Consider the following 21,529-nt stretch of genomic DNA (forward strand, 5'->3'; position numbering starts at 1 on the left):
TGGAGGAAAGAAATACAGTAGAAGACGAATAGGTAGCTCTGAGGGATGAAGTGGTGAAGGCAGCAGAGGATCAAGTAGGTAAAAAGACGAGGGCTAGTAGATATCCTTGGGTAACAAAAGAAATATTAAATTTAATTGATGAAAGGAGAAAATATAAAAATTCAGTAAATGAAGCAGGCAAAAAGGAATACAAACGTCTCAAAAATGAGATCGACAGGAAGTGCAAAATGGCTAAGCAGGCATGGCTAGAGGACAAATGTAAGGATGTGGAGGCTTATCTCAATAGGGGTAAGATAGATACAGCCTACAGGAAAATTAAAGAGACCTTTGGAGAAAAGAGAGCCACCTGCATGAATATCAAGAGCTCAGATGGAAACCCAGTTCTAAGCAAAGAAGGGAAAGCAGAAAGGTGGAAGGAGTATATAGAGGGTCTATACAAGAGCGATGTACCTGAGGACAATATTATGGAAATAGAAAAGGATGTAGATGAAGATGAAATGGGAGATAGGATACTGCGTGAAGAGTTTGACAGAGCATTGAAAGACCTGAGTCGAAACAAGGCTCCGGGAGTAGACAACATTCCATTAGAACTACTGACGGCCTCGGGAGAGCCAGTCCTGACAAAACTCTACCATCTGGTGAGCAAGATGTATGAGACAGGCGAAATACCCTCAGACTTCAGGAAGAATATAGTAATTCCAATCCCAAAGAAAGCAGGTGTTGACAGATGTGAAAATTACCGAACTATCAGTTTAATAAGTCACAGCTGCAAAATAATAACACGAATTATTTACAGACGAATGGAAAAACTGGTAGAAGCCGACCTCGGGGAGGATCAGTTTGGATTCCGTAGAAATGTTGGAACACGTGAGGCAATACTGACCTTATGACTTATCTTAGAAGAAAGATTAAGGACAAGCAAACCTACGCTTATAGCATTTGTAGACTTAGAGAAAGCTTTTGACAATGTTGACTGGAATACTCTCTTTCAAATTCTAAGGGTGGCAGGGGTAAAATACAGGGAGCGAAAGGCTATTTACAATTTGTACAGAAACCAGATGGCAGTTATAAGAGTCGAGGGGTATGAAAGGGAAGCAGTGGTTGGGAAGGGAGTGAGACAGGGTTGTAGCCTCTCCCCGATGTTATTCAATCTGTATATTGAGCAAGCAGTAAAGGAAACAAAAGAAAAATTTGGAGTAGGTATTAAAATCCATGCAGAAGAAATAAAAACTTTAAGGTTCGCCGATGACATTGTAATTCTGTCAGAGACAGCAAAGGACTTGGAAGAGCAGTTGAATGGAATGGACAGTGTCTTGAAAGGAGGATATAAGATAAACATCAACAAAAGCAAAGCAAGGGTAATGGAATGTAATCGAATTAAGTCGGATGATGCTGAGGGAATTAGATTAGGAAATGAGACACTTAAAGTAGTAAAGGAGTTTTGCTATTTGGGTCGAAGTAGAGAGGATATAAAATGTAGACTGGCAATGGCAAAGAAAGCGTCTCTGAAGAAGAGAAATTTGTTAACATCGACTGTAGATTTAAGTGTCAGGAAGTCGTTTCTGAAAGTATTTGTATGGAGTGTAGCCATGTATGGAAGTGAAAAATGGACAATAAATAGTTTGGACAAGAAGAGAATAGAAGCTTTCGAAATGTGGTGCTACAGAAGAATGCTGAAGGTTAGATGGGTAGATCACATAACTAATGAGGAGGTATTGGGGAGAAGAGAAATTTGTGGCACAACTTGACTAGAAGAAGGGATCGGCTGGTAGGGCATATTCTGAGGTATCAAGGGATCACAAATTTAGCGTTGTACGGCAGCGTGGAGGGTAAAAATCGTAGAGAGAGACCAAGAGATGAATACACTAAGCAGATTCAGAAGGATGTAGGCTGGAGTAAGTACTGGGAGATGAAGAAGCTTTCACAGGATAGAGTAGCATGGAGAGCTGCATCAAACCAGTGTCAGGACTGAAGACCACAACAACAACAACAACAAGTGTTTACAAAAACATTTGATTTTTTGTGTTCCGATGTCTTCGGTCCGTGCGGTTCTCGGCGTCCGGTCCGGCCCCTCTGGCTGGCCCCGCCCTCCTCCTCCTCCTCCTCCTCCTCCTCCTCTCCTCCCTGCCGTAAATCCAGATTCTGGCGTAGCATTTCATACGGGCACTGCTTATTCCTGGAGACTTGTGTATAGGAGTTGATACAGCGTAACGTCTTTTGTTCTTAAGAGGAGGCTCCTGTGCCACATGGCACTCACTTATTGTCTCATCTATCCTCTCTGACGTAATATTACGTGCTTCATGTCTTCTTCATCTACACAACTGCAAAGACGATTCTCGATCAGTCTCAGGTGATGTAAATATTCTTTAAAACGACCGTTATCGAATTTCATTCGCGCAGTGGAAGGGTAAGACACTCCTAACAGGGTGTGCTTCGTATACCAATGCGTTAACAGGATCGCAGGATGTACTGCTCTGTATGTTTCCCTTTGTGGTCGATTCGTCGGCTCCGTTCCTCGCCCCACCTCATTCTCGTCGTCCTTTTAAGTCGTTGTACGGAGTCCGTGTGCGGCACCGTTGGACAACGTTCTGCTCCTGACGCTGAGTCTTGTTCAGCGTTGGTCTGACTCCTCTTTGCTGATTTTGCAGCATACTGTCTTGTTGTATAATTCCATAAACAACCAGATTGTTGTGTCACTAGGTAAACCCATTTTTCAAGATTAACGCTCGCGAATGGGTTAAGTTAGTAACTTTGTCCCGGATGCAATTTTCTGTGTACGTAATTGCCTGTAAAACGACTACTAGCTCCGCCGTCATAAGAGATATTTCTACAAGTAATTTATAGGGTCCCGAAGCATCTGTTGTCTAGTCTATGAATGCACACTCAGTGCCATTTGCAATTTTGGCAGCATCTGTATATATTACTCTGGGATCTGTTATGTGTCCTAAGACATATGCTGCGAATGGTTACCATAGGTATGTTTCACAATGTTCGCTTTGATTTGAGGAAGGATATGTGATAACAGTTGTAACATGGTAGATCCGTAGAGCGTATCACTTCGTGCTGAGCTCTTCAATTTCAAAATAATCTAGAACATATGTCGGCGCCTTTTTGTTGATCCAACAGCATCCGGTAAAACAGTCGATCGCCACCGCACGGATATTCGATATAACCAACGCTCTCGTAAGCTGGCTGTATGCTAGTATGAATTTCGACGAGAGATAATGCAGTAGGAGGTGTAATGGGGCTTTTAATGTTTCCCATAACAGTTTATTTGTTCGCGTCGATTTCATTGCACGGACACAGATGCGGAGCGCTTTATTCTGTATTTTGTCTGTACAGAAAACGGATGGCGGTAATAAGAGTCTAGGGGCACTAAAGGGAAACAGTGGTTGAGAAGGGTGTGTGACACGGTTCTAACCTATGCCCGATATTATTCAATCTGTACACTGAACAAGCAGTTAAGGAAATCAAACAAATACTTCCAGTAGTAGTTACAGTTCAGGGAAAAGCAATAAATACTTAAAGGTTTGCCGATGACATTGAAGTTCTGTCAGAGACAGCAGAGGATGGTTCAAATGGCTCTAAGCACTATGTGACATAACATCTGAGGTCATCAGTCCCGTAGAACATAGAAGTACTTAAACCTAGCTAACCTAAGGACATCACCCACATCCATGCCCCAGGCAGGATTCGAACCTGCGACCGTAGCAGCAGCGCTGTTCCGGACTGAAGTGTCTAGAACCGCTCGGCGACAACGGCTGGCGCAGAGGTAGAGAGGATATAAAATGCAGACTGGCAACGGCAAGGGAAACATTTCTGAAGGAGAGAAATTTGTTGACTTCGAATATACATTAAAGTGTTAGAAAATCTTTTCTGAATGTATTTGTATGGAGCGTAGCCATGTATGGAAGTAAAACATGGACAATAGACAGTTTAGACAAAAACGGAATAGAAAGTTTCGAAATGTGGTGCTGCGGAAGAATGCTGAAGATTAGATGGGTAGATCGCGTAACTAATGAGGAGTTACTTAAAAGAATTGGGGAGACAAAACAGTTGATACGGCGCCTTCTGATACACCAAGGGAGCACCAGTTTAGTATTGGAGGGAAGCATAGGGAGTAAAAATCATAGAGAGACACAAAGAGATGAATACAGTAAGCAGATTTAGAAGGATGCAGTAGCTAATCGGAGATGAAGAGGCTTGCACAGGATAGAGTAGCGTGGAGAGCTGCATCAAACCAGTCTCAGGACTGAAGACCACAACAACGACAACAACAATTAGGGTGGAAGTGCTTGCAGATGCATTGCAAACGCATGCACAGTCCAGGTAGGGACGATTAAGTGCTCTGTAAATACGTAGAGCCCATTGGAGGCACCCGCTCCCCCCCCCCCCCCCCCGCAACCTCCCCCCCTCCCCCCCTCCCCTCCCCCAGGGCAACTGCCGTTTCGCATTTCTGTTTTACTCTTCCTACATGTAGACTTCATATCAGCTTGTGACCTACTTCCGAGTCAAATATTTGATAGTTTTGTCGACTGGTAATGTATATGGGCCTAGTTTCATTTAATTGAGTCCAGTACATCTTTGTCTACTGAATACACAGAGTGAGGTCTTCCTGGGAGATATAGACAGTGAATTAATAGGAGCCAAGACTGGAAATTCTCCATTAGTTGTGCTAATGCCTCGGTGCATAAATGTAGAGTCTGTCAGCAAATTGCACGATCTTAGTGTGATCGCCCACTAAATAATTTGAAATATTGAATAGCATTGACGACGAAATAGAGTATTGCGGCAAGCCAGTAGTCGCCATCCGCGGTCCCTTTGTTTGTGGGCCATTTTTAATCATGATCTGTCGATGTGATAATAATAGTTGTAGATTTGAGCAAATCTTCTTAGCACATCGTTGGTAATCAGGAAATGTGTTGATATCGGTAGTGATACATTGTCGTAGCCATTTATTAAATCTGTGAAAATCTGCAGTAAGTATTTATTTTCGGGTAGGGATTTGCGAATGTCGGTTGTTAAAAGCATTAGAAGTTCGTTTGAGGCCTTTCCTCTTCCAGTCCGAAATTGGTACGCCGACAGAGGGCTTGCCTTTTTCCGCTCACCACCCCAGCCTCTAATGTTTTGTGGGTGCATGTTAGCAACATTATCGGTCCACGTGATTCAACCTTGTCTTCTTTCTCAGTTGTCACTGTTCTCGCTAGTTTCATGGACGGAATAACGATACATGGATCCTATACACTGTTCAGCAAGTTAATTAGGTGTTGTTTTCCTACTCGCGGGAGGTGGCAAAGCATTCCGTAGTCAATGTTGTCAGGGGACGGGACTGTACATTTGGAACGTAGTGGTTCTTTCTGCACCTCTGTCAGTGTGTGCGGCTGCACACGCTACTGCCTTGAACCCTCACACCTCTGTCAGTGTGTGCGGCTGCACACGCTACTGCCTTGAACCCCCATGCCTCTGTTGAGGTCTGGCGGCCGCCACTTTCTGCAGCGCTCCCTCTGGCACGCCGTCCCTCTATTGGCGGGGCGTTTAATTTTCCGCCAAATTTATGTAATTGGTATTTCTTTAAAAAAAAGTCCAACATAATTCTCCCCAGTTTCTTCTTAACTTTTGATTCAAAGTACGTTTGGCATTTGCTATAGCACAGTTAACTTCGAAATGATTTACTAATGTGGTGTATTGCTTGTATCGCCTTAGTGCTTCTTTTTACTTATTGGCTTTGCGTCCTGGCTTTCTGCCTTCCACCGTGGCCTCGGAGGTTCCCTAAGAACATAAGACGTTCGCTTTTGCGCCGTGGACTTTCTCGATGATGGCATCTGTAAAAGCAGTATACGTTCCTATAGCGCCACGTGTATCCGCAATTACATATATGTTGTCTTCCACGTATTTCTCGTACGCCTTCTAGTCGGCTTTCCGTATATCCCACATATACATGTTATAACGAATTTCGGTAGACCGTTCCGGCCGTGGAAGCTTATTTTGCAGCGTTAGGTGGTCCGATTCTAGTGGGACATACACTATGCACCCTGCCATTACAGGAGCCAGATAGACAGGCCAACAGCTGACTTTTCCCAACTAGACGTACTGATGCAGTTCGCCGACTAATCGATCAGCGTGAGCAATTTCTCTGCATCGATTTTTTCCAGAATCATGTTCCTCTCACTATCAGCCCGTCTACAGCGCCATGCTCGGTGGTGTGTGCTGAGATCTCTCGAAATCACTTTAGAACCGCCCACTTGCTGTAATACTGTTTATTGTCCTCCAGTAATCAGTCCTGTCGCCAGAGGAAGGCGCGCTGACGGACCATCCACCACCTGTGGCCTCTCCGCCTACCTGCTGTGTTCCCGCCGCGGTCCGCTCCCAGGGGCGGTGGTGCCTCCATCCATCCCAGCATTCAGATCTCTACGACAGAACAAAGTCTCGTCCTTTGTCCTTGCAGAACCAAGTGCTGACTCCCGTACTTCGCTGAAGTTATAGGCAGCATTGCGGTTGATCAGGTGGTCCCTGGTTCGACTCAGTGCTGCAGTCCCAGGACTCCAGTGTAACTGTATTCAATATAGCCGGCCACTGAGCCACACCTGACCTCGGTGAGATGATCGATCACAAGCTGAAAGCACATCAGTGAGTTATTTTGCCATTTAATGCGCTGGGTGAAGCAGAAGGACCAGGTAAAGGATCGTAAAAGGCAAATGCTAATGGCAAGTGGACAGGCCGTGGCACGTGCACGTGTCTGACCCTTGTTCTCTTGTGTTGTGTTGTGCAGGACTCATCTGGAGTGAGGTGAAGCAGCTGTGGGACGTCGGCCTGGAGGAGTACGCCAACGACATGTGGAACGTCATCGACTTCGTGACCAACTCGCTATACGTGGCCACGGTGGCGCTGCGCGTCGTCGCCTACTACCAGGTACGGTGCACACGTCCACTACCCTGTCAGCTGGCCCGCCACCCCGCACGTACGGCGCACCCGCCCCACATACTGTGCATCTGTCCCGCATACTACTATGTACGCTGGCCCACACACTATTATGTACGGTCTACCTGCGCGACGTCCGACTATGTACAGTACATAGATACAGTGCGCCTTCTCTGCATACGACCACGTACAACGTGGACTCGGACATTTCTCTCCGCCTTTCTTATAACGTGTACTGGATTGTAAGTACAGGGTGTCCGAAAAGTCTTTCCCTGATTACATAAATTAATAATTCAGGCTATAAGTAAGATACAAATATGAAAAGGGTGTGTAATTGTTTACAAACTATGAAAGTTTTTTTCACACATCAGTAAACTTCCACATGAGCACCCTTGGTAGCACGTTGCACATCTACGCGATATTCAATTTCCGTCCACACATTAGCCAACATCACTGGAGGGATCGATTCAACGACTGTGGTTATCCGTTGCTGCAGGGTTTCAAGATCTGGTACACGTATTCGGTAGACCTCGTCCTTGACATAACCCCATAAATAGAAGTCTGATGGGGTTATGTCAGGAGAGCGTGGAGGCCAAACCGTTGGCCCATCACGACCAATCCATCCCCCAGGAAAGGTCATATCGAGATAGGCACGGACGTTCAAATCCCAATGCGGCGGTGCACCGTCTTGCTGAAACAAGACATCGTGGTGATACTGAAGCAGCTGTGGAACAGCATAAAGTTGCATCATGTCCAGATACACTGCAGATGTGATGGTAGCTTCAGCGAAGAAGAATGGCCCGATAATTCGATCGTGCAATAGCGCGCACCAAACATTCACCTTTGGACTGGCTCTGGTGCACTCCATGACCTCGTCAGGGGGTTGTGAGCCACAAATGCGCACATTATCGCGATTCACTACTCCACTGACAAAAAAGGTCGCTTTGTAGGAAAAGACAATTCGTCTGAGATAACCATCATCGTCCTCAATACGTGATAGCATTTCGACCGCGAAGTCATATCGACGTGTAATGTCATTGGGCAACAATGGAAGTGGAAGTTTAGTGATGTGTGAAAAAAACTTTGATAGTTTGTAAACAATTAGACACCAGTTTCATATTTGTATCTTACTTCTAGCCTGAGTTATCAATTTATGTAATCAGGGAAGGACTTTTAGGACACCATGAACTTTGATTATACTGTTATCTGAATTTCCTTTTATTTCATTTTCCACCACCGAACATTTAGATGAAGGTATTGGATTCAGTTTTGCCCGAAATAAAGTATGACTTTGTTACTCAAAGTTATCGCATCAGACTTTTATGCTGCCTAGTTTTTTCGAGGAGATCATCCGATTGCATCGTGAAACTTCACTGGCTCCTTGATTCCACACCTCCACTAATTGCACTGGTTTATTAATTTTATTCTGATTTGCTGTCGTGTTTTCTTTTTATGCGTATCAACATGATCACAAAATGAAAAGTGCAAGTGATGTAAGTTATGTGTTGTAAAAAATTTGGGTAAATAACGCCGTAATTCGCCCAGCTGGAGCACGGGGACTGATGAACAGATCTCCAGGACCACACATGTGGGCTACCGACGCTGGAAATCGCCACTGAAGATACTTCACAAATAAAAGAAGCGAAACGCGTATGGCAATAAACAAACTGCCTTTCATTTAGGTACGTAAACGGAACATAAACGAATTTTGAAGCAACTAAGGAAAGACGGAAAAGAGAAAAAATGACGATACAATCCATCTCTTCAAAAACTGAGTAATAGTTACTATAAACTCAAGAAAGCAGGAGATACCTGTCTTCCTCTGCTAGTATCTTTTTCAATATCTATATGTTATTGGCAATGTTTATAAAGACGAAATTAAATCAATCGATTCGATTAAAGCATCGTCGTAAGACGCCCTTGGTCGTCCACTAGTCGTAACGTGAGGTGGGTGGGCGGCAGTGAGTGTGCAACGTGCGCGTGGGGCACACGATACTCATTACAGCCTGTACTACAGTAAGTGAGTGGGCTTCACCTTACGAGACAGGATTTTTGTATACATATTGACTGCATGTACCTGAATGGTGGTAAATCAGACTTACACCCACTCTGTAATAACAATGATACGTCAAATAAGTCCGAAATGCAACTACACGTCAGGACGGACAAAAAGCTACACAGAAGATACTACTAATTTGTTAATAATACGGTCGCCAGCGTAATTAGGCATTAACTGAGTTTCTTCCCTGTACAAGTTGGCAGATATTCATGCAAAGCAACAAGTAGTAACACTGCATAATATAGTAAAATTTTAGAACTAGAAAATCTATTGAACTGATAATTTCACGTTCTGTACTGATATGGATAAACTATAAATACATAACACTACACTATAATGTATACTACTAAATTTCGTACTGTCTATTGATCTGATTAAAATCGGGCATAGGTTACCCTAGAAATAGCACTTTGGGGCCACACACAAAATGTCAATTTTGATAAAGATAACACTGATAAATTTTGGCTTTTACATTGACTTTAACTTTTGCTGGTCAAATCAATTTAGAGCACTTCAGAATTCAAATGAATAAAAAAAGGGGGGGGGGAACCTGAAACTGTTGTGATCACTGTATTAAGAAATTTGATTACTGAAATTATTATGCGCTCAAGATTTCCAGCATATGAGTTACTACTCTTTTTATCGCATTTACTGCTCATTTAAATACCTTTATATCTGTCTCAAAAGAATTAAACTTCATTACTATATCAATATTAAAGTTATCTCCCAACTTTGTCAGACCTTCGTTATTCATTTACTGGTTCATTAACAAAACAGTTCTTTAAACACCATTCTTATATAGTTAGGTCTGTAGGTAATTATTATTAACACACATTTTAATATTTTATCTCGGGACACTCAGATTGCACCACATTTGGAAAGGACCCTATCTAGGTTAGTTGTGAGGATAATTAAATGATAGGAAAGTTCTGGTAAAATTTAAGTTGTTATTGAACAGTATGGAACAAAAGTAACACTGGTCCATACGAATACAGTACTAAAAGTTTCAACCTGTTTGTATCGATGCGGCGGCTGGCAGGCGGCGAGATGGCGAGGCACAAAGCACACATACAACCACAGCTATGGCTCTTGACGTATCGGCACTTTATTTCTTCATAGCGTCGCAATACTTTTCCATTTAGTGCCTATGGAATTTTGCCATGCTGTATGGGCGTTGGAACGGCATACCCGAGGCTCAATGAAACTACGTCTTCCAGGAGAGCCTCCTCGCTCCAGAAGGTGTTGCTCAGACCAGTGCCAAACTCCAACTACTACTGCTGAGCCCGTTGTGCCGTGCAGTGCCCGTACGCATTTTCCCGCGCTCGCCTGCCATCCACCTTTTACCGCTCCCTTACAGACAGGATATTCGCCCGAGGTTTTGCATTTTACATATCCTAACACATTGCCTACGTATGGACCAGACGCACAGTTACAATTTTAAACATCTTACAACAGTCTCAACATTTGTTACATTTCAATTCTATTACAATATTGCTTGACATTTGACATAAACATTAATATTCACATTGAAAATTGTTTACAGTTTTCTTAACACAATGGCATGAAACAAGAAAACAAATGAAATCAGAACATCAATTACTTAAGTTTAACGAAAAATCAGATGGAAAAAAATATTATTTATATGTACAATAGTACAACGTCGTTGTTGTTACAAGTGACGTCCACCTACTCTGCTCTGCATGTGGGGCGTGGCACCTCTCTTTACTCACAACCTTTCTGCTGACTCTTCGTTACATTATCTGAGCAGTTCCGTTTTCCTCTGTGTCAAAAACTGAGTCAGTGCCACTCTGACAGGAAACAGGCGTTGATCCAAGGAGAAGTGAAAATTGTTTAGCATTTACCATCACAGGTCTTGGGCATACAATTTTCCAGTAACATAATCTCTGGAAGTACATTGTTAATCACAGAGTGCTTTGATTTCTTTAAAATATTATTTACGGAATACGTTTTAATTCATATTTTAGTGATATGTTTGGTTGTATATATTGACTGTCTGGTAAAAAATACTTCTTGTTCTCTAATGTCTTCGATATGTGACGTACACGTAACAAGTAAGTTCCATTTGCATTTCTTTCTGTGCTGTTGCTGCAGGCACACTTTGGAGCATGTGCAGTAGTTGCTTTGAATGGAGAAGGAGATTAGACAATTTTATTTCTGTGTATAATGTTGATGCTGTAGAGTGCTTATTTAGAATGGCGAAGCTGATTTAAAATCCCGCAGGTTGTGAGATTAAATTTGGATGTAGCCAGTCTGACCACCTTTCGTACAGCCTCTAGCGACTTCCATCTCCTTTTCCACCCAAAAGTGCTCCTTGAACGTCAAAATTTCAGCAACGACAACAGAGAACATGTAACCACACAATCGACTACATAGGCGACAATGTTCTATACGAAGACCTGCGGAATGCTATGACCCTGTAAAACAATAGTTTAAGATTGATAGTTTACATCCAATAAATGGATGTAATGGAAAAACTGGTAGAAGGCGACCTCGGGTAAGATCAGTTTGGATTCGGTAGAAATATTGGAACACGTGAGGCAATACTGACCTTACGACTTATCTTAGAAGCTAGATTAAGGAAAGGCAAACCTACGTTTCTAGCATTTGTAGACCTAGAGAAAGCTTTTGACAATGTTGACTGGAATACTCTCTTCCAAATTCTGAAGGTGGCAGGGGTAAAATACAGGGAGCGAAAGGCTATTTACAATTTGTACAGAAACCAGATGGCAGTTATAAGAGTCGAGGGACACGAAAGGGAAGCAGTGGTTGGGAAGGGAGTGAGACAGGGTTGTAGCCTATCCCCGATGTTATTCAATCTGTATATTGAGCAAGCAGTGAAGAAAACAAAAGAAAAATTCGGAGTAGGTATTAAAATCCATGCAGAAGAAATAAAAACTTTGAGGTTCGCCGATGACATTGTAATTCTGTCAGAGACAGCAAAGGACTTGGAAGAGCAGTTGAACGGAATGGACAGTGTCATGAAAGGAGGGTATAAGATGAACATCAACAAAAGCAAAACGAGGATAATGGAATGTAGTCAAATTTAGCCAGGTGATGCTCAGGGAATTAGATTAGGAAATGAGACACTTAAAATAGTAAAGGGGTTTTGCTATTTGGGGAGCAAAATAACTGATGATGGTCGAAGTAGAGAGGATATAAAATGTAGACTGGCAACTGCAAGGAAAGCGTTTCTGAAGAAGAGAAATTTGTTAACATCGAGTTTGTCAGGAAGTCGTTTCTGAAAGTATTTGTATGGAGTGTAGCCATGTATGGAAGTAAAACATGCACGATAAATAGTTTGGACAAGAAGAGAATAGAAGCTTTCGAAATGTGGTGCTACAGAAGAATGCTGAAGATTAGATGGGTAGATCATGTAACTAATGAGAAGGTACTGAATAGGATTAGGGAGAAGAGAAGTTTGTGGCACAACTTGACTAGAAGAAGGGATCGGTTGGTAGGACATGTTCTGAGGCCTCAAGGGATCACCAATTTAGTATTGGAGGGCAGCGTTGAGGGTAAAAGTCGAAGCGGGAGACCAAGAGATGAATACACTAAACAGATTCAGAAGGATGTAGGTTGCAGTAGGTACTTTGAGATGAAGAAGCTTGCACAGTATAGAGTAGCATGGAGAGCTGCATCCAACCAGTCTCAGTACTGAAGACCACAACAACAACAATCCAATAAATATTTTTGTTATATCTATACTTCTTTTGTTTGTATTAATAACAGAAATGATTTCTGGGTACACCTCACAATATCATTTGACTCTGTTCCTAGTTCACTATCACAAATGCAGCTGTTGCTGTATTAAGTACTTTGTTTTTAATAATGTGTACAATTGGTTGCCAGGCGTCCTCAAAAGGTGCAGCAAAGATGCCCAATTCCTTACACAGATATTGACAATGTAATGGAATACATTTGTTGTTAGCATTCTTACGAGACTAATGTGGAGGTAATGCGTGTGCGTGTGTGTGGTGGCAGGTGCAGAAGGAGCTGGCGCTCCGCAGGGAGACAGAGGGTCCAGCGCCGCGGGACCTGCCGCGCGAGGAGTGGGACACGTGGGACCCCATGCTCATCGCCGAGGGCCTCTTCTCCGCCGCCAACATCTTCAGGTGAGCCGCAGCCGGCGCTGCCCCCGCCTCCCTGAGGTCAGCCCTGCGCTAGTCAGGTGGATGGTGCAGGGCTGCGCCTAGTCAGCGCCAAAGGCCTCCTACACAGCCCGCAACGTGTCTGCGAACAGTTAAAAATTAGTCCCAGTCCATCTCCATATATCCACCTTGCATTTCCAGAATTACTACTCAGTATCGGTAGATAACTGTCAGCGCCATTTCTTGGTATGTGGAAGTTCAATTACCATACCTAATCCCAGAAACAATGCGCAGTTCCCCAAAATGGTATTATTTAGGGATGTGGGTATTCCAGTGAATAAAAAGAAACTGCCGAGTGAGCGGCGTAGCCCTGCACACTCCACATTAATATTGTCGTAATGAAATTAACGTCAAAAAAAGTTTTCAATCACCCCGGTTCCCAGAACTCCTGAAGATAGACGTGGACTGTGTATATTGTATCAGTCTCTTTCACTGTTCAAAGATGTCACTAAACCCGCCCAAAGATGTAAACAACCGTGCATGAGCAGCGCCTGTTAGACGGATTGGGTCAGCCAATCAGTTCCAGTCATCTCACCAGGAAGGAGGACACGGCTCGTGTTGTCCGCAGTTTAACCGTGCCTAGACGGTCAATACGGCGGTTCGATCGCGTCCGCATTGTTACTTGTGCCAGGAAGGGCCTTCAACGAGGCAAGTGACTAGGCGTCTCGGAGTGAACCAAAGTGATTTTGTTCGGACATAGAGGAGATACAGAGAGACAGGAACTGTCGATGACATGCCTCGCTCAGGCCGCCCAAGGGCTATTACTGCAGTGGATGACCGCTACCTACTGATTACGGTTTGGAGGAACACTGACAGCAACGCTTTTCGTCCAGCCACAGGACGTCGTGTTACGACTCAAACTGTGCGCAGCTTCACTCCCCACGTCCATGGCGACGCCCATCTTCGCAACCACGACACTGTGCAGCGCGATACAGATGGACTCAACAACATGCCGAATGGACCGTTCTGGATTGGCATCAGGTTCTCTTCACCGATGATTGTCGCATATGTCTTCAACCAGACAATCGTCGGAGACCTGTTTGGAGGGAACTCAGTCAGGCTGAACGTCTTAGACACACTGTCCAGTGAGTGCAGGCCAAGGTGGAGGTTCCCTACTGTTTTAGGGTGGCATTATGTGGGGCTCACGTATGCCGCTGGTGGTCATGCAAGGCACCGTAACGGCTGTACGATATGTGAATGCAATCCTCCGACCGATAGTGCAACCCTATCCGCAACATATTGGCGGGGCATTCGTCTTCATGCGCGCCCCTATCGTGCACATCTTGTGAATGACTTCCTTCAAGATAACGACATCGTTCGACTAGAGAGGCCAGCATGTTCACCAGACATGAACCCTATCGACAACGCCTGGGATATATTGAAAAGGGCTATTTACGGACGTCGTGACCCACCAACGACTCTGAGGGATCTACGCCGAATCGCCGTTGAGGAGTGGGACAATCTGGATCAACAATGCCTTGATGAACTTGTGGATAGTATGCCACGACGAATACAGACATGCATCAATGCAAGAGGACGTGCTACTATGTAATAGAGGTACCGGCGTGTACAGCAATCTGGACCACCTCCTCTGAAGGTCTCGTTGTATGGTGGTACAACATGCCGTGTCTGGTTTTCATGAGCAACGAAATGGGCGGAAATGACGTTTCTGCTGATCTCTCTTCCAATTTTCTGTACAGGTTCCGGAACTCTTGGAATCGAGGTGATGCAAAACCCTTTTTGATGTGTATATTACCAATTGAATTTGTCTCAACCACAGCACTACGTCGAGTTCTAGCACAAATGAAACATTACAGCTCGTGTTTAGAAATGCCCTCAGTTCTCAAGATTCCACATTACATCTCTCGATGTATGTTTCCCACAGAACTCAGCCCCATCGCATTTTCGGATGCTCTGGGGAAATTTTATGCGTTCCTCCAGCAGACACTATGGAGCTGGCGTCGGAGTGCCCGTTGCTGTCAGTGTTTGTGGATTCAGGAAGCTGACACAGATTCTGCAATACAGTAGTGAATGTCACAGCAGGCAGCGCCCAACTGACGACGCAGACTGGTGCAGGCTACGTGTTACGTTGCTATGCCGCTATGGTGGTGTGGGCTGAGCTGCACTCTAGAGCACTGAACTTCTCTCGGTAGGGTCCCCCACTAGCCTTCACATAGGCAAGCATTCTCCAGTAGGAGAACAGTGGGAGCTCTTCTCTACTTTGTACCCCCTCAATGTCGTCGTCTTCAGGCCCTATTTTACGTGTCAACATCATCCCCCTACCTTCGAGCTATAAGTATCAAGGTAAGCTGCAACCCTCCCTGGGACGAAGGGATCCATTGTTCTCTTATGTGCCGCAAGGGGTTAGTCGAGCGGTCTAAGGCGCTGCAGTCGTGGACTGTGCAGCTGGTCCCGGCGGAGGTTCGAGTCCTCCCTCGGGCATGAGTGTGTGTGTTTGTCCTTAGGATAATTTAGGTTATGTAGTGTGTAAGCTTCGGGACTGATGACCTTAGCAGTTAAGTCCCATAAGATTTCACACACATTTGAACATTTTTTGTTCTCTTATGTAAACAGGTCATCCACTTAGCCTAGCCTCCTTAAGTAAACATACCATTCACTTGTGCTTTACGAGTTATTTGTTTAAGTCTTTGATATTTATTTAGCACTTCTTTGAAGCTGCCACCTCCCCTGTCGTCACTCACCCAGGAGTCCACTTCTGCTCTTATGTTAATGTAAACAAACCATCCACCTATACTCCTATCAGGTATTTATTTAACACCTACATGTTTATTTAAGACTTCTTTTAAATTACTGTCTTGTTCCTCTTCCTTCCCCAAGACGCCCAGTTGTGCTCTTAAGTTATATTTTCATACGTCTAATATATTACCCACCATAACGACATGACTGTCAGAGGCTTATAGCAGTACCTTAATAACCATAATTTTTGTTTCCTCCACTCCTCTAGGCCAATTGTATGACGTATAAATAGCGTAAAGTTACCCTCAACACTGCTCCCATATCCCTCTCAACAGGTGTGGCACCTGTCTTGAGATGGCCTTAGCATTTGTGCTCTGTATCAGACACCATCCCAAACACAATAAAAGATTATCACGTGCAGTTCATTGGTAAGCTACCGATAACATACCTTATGCTCTCTGAGAGACTAAATGTGGCGTCAAGAAACTGATCTTTATTTATCACCTCTTCCAAAAATTTTACTGGGTTATGGGAACTAGAGTGTCCCAGAGTCTCCCAGATTCCTGCACTCTATTATTTCTATCTGATTCTTTCCTACTTTTGCCTGCGTCAATAACTATCCAAAACCAAGCTCCTAAATTCTTCATATGCTTTTAGTCGAATTTTCGTCACTGCTTCGTAATCGAGGTAGTTGCACATAAAGCCCGTGCAATGTGTCAGTGTCATGAAGGCGACAGACTGTCGATAAAACTGTTAAATTGTTCATCCCAAACTTTCAGACACTAAAGACGGAATTTTCTCTCGGATATGTATTACTCATGACTAAAAGATTCGTCTGTTGATGGTAAGAGAGAACTTCCTGTTCACCATGCAACCGTGGATCAGTCTGCTCTTTTTCACGAATCTTCCTAAGTTTCGACGTTCCACTTCACTAACATGTTGCTGTAAGATGGGAATTTGTTCTAGTTGTGTTCTCATTTCAATTGAATGTGACTCCTGCCTAAGCAACAAGTCTTTAGTCGCAGAACTCCACACTTCCTCACCGTTACTCTGTTTGTAAATTTTCTCAATACTCTGGTTTGTATATGGGATCATTCTCAATAGCCTTGAGCAATATACATAATTTATACTCCATTCCTACTGGTCTCGCTGATGACACACTAGGCTGGCTCCAACGATTAGATGCAGACGAAACGGACCACGTATTTCCTTCCATTTCTGTCGCTTCAGAAGACACTGCCTCACTTATGTTGTGGATTTCCGTTGCATTTTCTTACATCTTCATTGTGCCTGCCATCCGTTGCTTCTTTCCTAATCAGTATCCTGCTTCAGTAAATGTTTTTGAGGATAAGACTTGATCAGTGTAGCTTCATCCTGATCAGAATCCAGTTTGCTCAGTTGGAAGGTTCTGGGAGATCAGTGGAATAATCTGATTGTACATAATTCCTTCAAGCAACTTATAAATAGTGCTCGACAGCACAACACGTCGATAGTTCTTAGGCTGGTCTGATGCCTTGCTGGGCTTTAGTATTGCTATGATTTTTGAGTGCGTCGTTTTCTGTGGGACTGAACCAGATATCATAGTTTCAGAGAAGAAATCCGCCAGTCTTCTTTTTGTAGAGTTCTCACTATGCAGAAAAAATTCTGGGTGAATTCCGTCATTTCCTGGTGCCTTTCCAGGTTTTAGAGTTTTAAGTACAGCAGGAATTTCAGATACAGAGAAAGTTCTTGAGAAGTTAGATTGTTCATTAGTGTTCTTTTTGAGCAATGTGAGTTTGCGTTTGATGTATCTTGCAAAAGTTTTACCCTTTGGTGCTCTTGATGTGGACAGTAAATGTGACACAGTTCTATGAGCTGATGAATGAGTGTTGTCCCTTACTTTAATTTTGCTTTCATCCAACTTCCTTAGTAATGACCATGCTTCACTACTTTATGTTTCAAAACTGAGTGACTCAATAGTTACTACCCACCTAGAACGTATGGCTGTATCGAGATTATGAAGCAGTTTATCTGCTGTTTCCAGAAAATTCATAATATTGTTTCTCATTAGATTCATTGCAATCTGGAATATATTGGGTACGGTTGTGGTGCGGCGGGTTAAATAATCTTCTTTGCCGTTTCGAGAGCCTGAAAACTATTTTTGCGGTCAGCCACAAAGCGATGAAGTACATAGTGATCATAATTTCCAGTCTGCAAGTCTGCATTATTCTTGTACCTCTTTAAGAGTTCTTGTATTGAGCGCTATTTACACTAAAGCCTTGAAACTTGGTAAGGATGTGTTATTTCCTTAATTATTTCCTTAATGGAATCCAGTGCTGTAATTAGAACTTTCTGTAACAATTACAAATGACACTTAATATAATGTAAAGAGGGACGTTTCTATTCCAAATTTTGTTTTTAGTAAATAATTTGAAAACTAATAGAGGTAGCTTAATGGAGACACGTAATTAATGTTTTTATATGAAACTGACGCTACGTACGAATTTTTATCTTTCTGAGTCTTAACTTTTAGTACCATCAAATTTTCGTAGATACACCGATTTTCACGAAAAAATTGTATGGAGTGTAGCCATGTATGGAAGTGAAACGTGGACGATGCAGCTCTCCATGCTACTCTATCCTGTGCAAGCTTCTTCATCTCCCAGTACTTACTGCAGCCTACATCCTTCTGCATCTGTTTAGTGTATCCATCTCTTGGTCTCCCTCTACTATTTTTGCCCTCCACGCTGCCCTCCAATGCTAAACTTGTGATCCCTTTGATGCCTCAGAACATGTCCTACCAACCGGTCCCTTCTTCTTGTCAAGTTGTGCCACAAACTCCTCTTCTCCCCAATTCTATTCAATACCTCCTCATTAGTTATATGATCTACCCATCTAATCTTCACCGTTCTTCTGTAGCACCACACTTCGAAAGCTTCTATTCTCTTCTTGTCTAAACTATTTATCGTCCATGTTTCACTTCCATAGATGGCTACACTCCATACAAATACTTTCAGAAAAGACTTCCTAACACTTAAATCTATACTCGATGTTAACAAATTTCTCTTCTTCAGAAACGCTTTCCTTGCTGTACTCGATGTTAACAAATTTCTCTTCTTCTGAAACGCTTTCGTTGCCATTGCCAGTCTACATTTTATATCCTCTCTACTTCGACCATCATCAGTTATTTTGCTCCCCAAATAGCAAAACTCATTTACTACTTTAAGTGTTTCATTTCCTAATCTAATTCCCTCAGCATCACCCGTCTTAATTCCACTACATTCCATTATCCTCGTTTTGCTTTTGTTTCCACAAAAATAATAGTGACTTATTGTGAGACTCAGGCACATGGTTGAAACTCCATTGTTTACATCCTATAATTAAGTTGCACACTTATAAAAAAATTATCATTGGAAATTTCGCACCAATGCCCCTCAGGTGATGTACCCCTCTTTTCTCTTGATGTATCTTACTTCATTCAGCAGATTTTCCTGTATACTGATGTGTATTTATGAGATAATTGGTGTCACAAACTACAGCACTATACATGTTTATCCTGTACTGTCCAAGTTTTGCAGGAATGTACACCCTGAAGAGTACGTAGGTGCTCATCAGCTGTAATTTGATGTCCAGGGACATAAAGCGAAATGAATGCGTCAGTGAACATTTCAGACACAGCCCACATATTGTGATCCACAAAATGTTTTTTTTTTTCTTTTATTCTTCTCTTCCTCAGTTTGTCGTCGAACCGGAGGCACAACAGAATATGACGAAATCCTGAAAAGCTCGTACTCATCAGATCGAAATACGCTCAAAGGTTTTCCACGTGCCTTGTGTAAACCAGCTATTATTAGTAGACCAAATAATACCCGTTCTTCTGTGGAGTCAAATTCAATCCAGCATTCAAGATGTGAGTGTAGAATTTTACTGTAATCTGCGTGGTTACTGGTTTGTATTACTGCTACACTGTGCATGTGATTGGTGATAAAGGCTGAGACACTTTGTTCTTGTCTGTATTTGTGATCTAAAACGATGTGAAATATGTGTATTATGGTCCTGGAACCCTGATTACAGACATCAGCTGATACCTGTCCACTTCCAGATACGTGAACAGGCGCACTAATTACCTAAATACCATTATCACCTTGTTCACATTCGTTAACGTTCACGTCATCTCCGACCTATATATACATATATCCCTGTGACACCTACCTCAGGATCACTCATCCCCGTTTTCAAAAGTTGATTCATTGTCACTATCACTCTTACGTATATCTGCTAAAACTTGCTCTAGTCTGTAGCCGCTTTCGAAGCGTAAAGCGTTCTTTTCACTTGTCGCTCCTTTTCATGCCTTTTATGAAAATATTAGTAAATACAATATACTGAGCGTTAGTTTGGTTTCTTTTCATTAAAAGTAACGAATAACTGAAAATAAAAAAGTTGCTGCACAAAGATTCGATTTCATGATCCTCTGAACACATTCCCGTCATCTTTACGCTGCCCCAACCACGTTTCATTTCTCAAGCGTCCCGCTCCAAACATGTCACTTTTTCTAAGAGCTTGTCCATCTAGATCTCCCACTTCAGTCACTTTCTTGCCCCACTTATGCCAAAAATTTGGCGATGACGAGCACGAGCGGTCATCTTATAAGTGATGCAGTTGAACTCTCTCTGCAAGAAGAAAGTGCGATAATGTCTATGAAAGAGAAAAATCCAATTCCTATGGGAACATACTGGCACGGTAATAATGAACCGAAGTGGGATATGGAATGTTACAATATTCTGGGAAACACTGCGATAAGAACTGAAAGAACGTCAAAATACAGCGAGATGATAAAAGTCGTGGAATATCGATATGCACATGTACAGATGGCGGCAGTGTCGCCCACACAAGGTATAAAAGCGGAGTGCATTGGCGGAGCTGTCATTTGTACTCAGGTGATTCGTGTGAAAAGGTTTCCGACGTGATTATGGCTGCAGAATGGAAGTAACAGACTTTGAACGCGGAACGGTACTTGGAGCTGGACACGAAACGTTAGGATATTCCGAGATCCACAGTGACGAGAGTGTGCCGAGGGCACCAGTTTCCAGGCTTTACCTGTCACCACAAACAATGCAGTGGTCGACGGTCTTCACTTAACGACCGAGAGCAGCGCCGTTTGTGTAGAATTGTCAGTGCTAACAGACAGGCTACAATGCGTGAAACACCCGCAGAAATCAATGTGGGACCTACGACAAACATATCCGTTACGACAGTGCCCCGAAATTTAATGTTAACGGGCTGCGGCAGCAGGCGACCGACGCGAGTGCCCCTGCTAACAGCACGGTGTCGCCTGCAGCGCCCCTACTGGGCTCGTGGCCGTGTCGGTTGGACGCTGGAGCGTCACCTGGGCACACTAATTCCGATTCCAGTTGGTAAGAGCTGATGCTAGGGTCTGCGTGTGGCGCAGACTGAACAAAGCCGGAGAGCCAACTGGTCAGCCAGCAAGGCCCTGTGCAAGCTGCAAGTGACTCCATAACGGTGTGCGCTGTGTTTACATGCAATTGACTGGGTCCTCTGGTCCAACTGAACCGATCAGTGACTGGAAATGGTTGTTTTGGGATACTTGGAGACCATTTGCAGCCATTCGTGGACGTCATGTTCCCAAACAGCGATGGGATTTTTATGGATGACAATTCGCCCTGCCACCAGACCACAACTGTTTACG

The 21,529-nt window shown here is 43.3% G+C and overlaps 1 protein-coding gene across 1 annotated transcript in view; it reads left to right on the forward strand.

The window, feature by feature from the left end:
• Positions 1 to 21,529, forward strand: part of LOC126474851 (transient receptor potential-gamma protein-like) — a 528,586-nt gene that overhangs the window by 269,419 nt on the left and 237,638 nt on the right. Inside the window, exons 7-8 of the mRNA XM_050102331.1 lie at positions 6,770 to 6,909; positions 12,980 to 13,110. Coding sequence (XP_049958288.1) covers positions 6,770 to 6,909; positions 12,980 to 13,110 — 271 coding nt within the window. The remainder of the gene's footprint in view (positions 1 to 6,769; positions 6,910 to 12,979; positions 13,111 to 21,529) is intronic.

Source organism: Schistocerca serialis, chromosome 4 (assembly GCF_023864345.2).
Source record: "Schistocerca serialis cubense isolate TAMUIC-IGC-003099 chromosome 4, iqSchSeri2.2, whole genome shotgun sequence".
Taxonomy (NCBI): Eukaryota; Metazoa; Arthropoda; class Insecta; order Orthoptera; family Acrididae; genus Schistocerca; species Schistocerca serialis.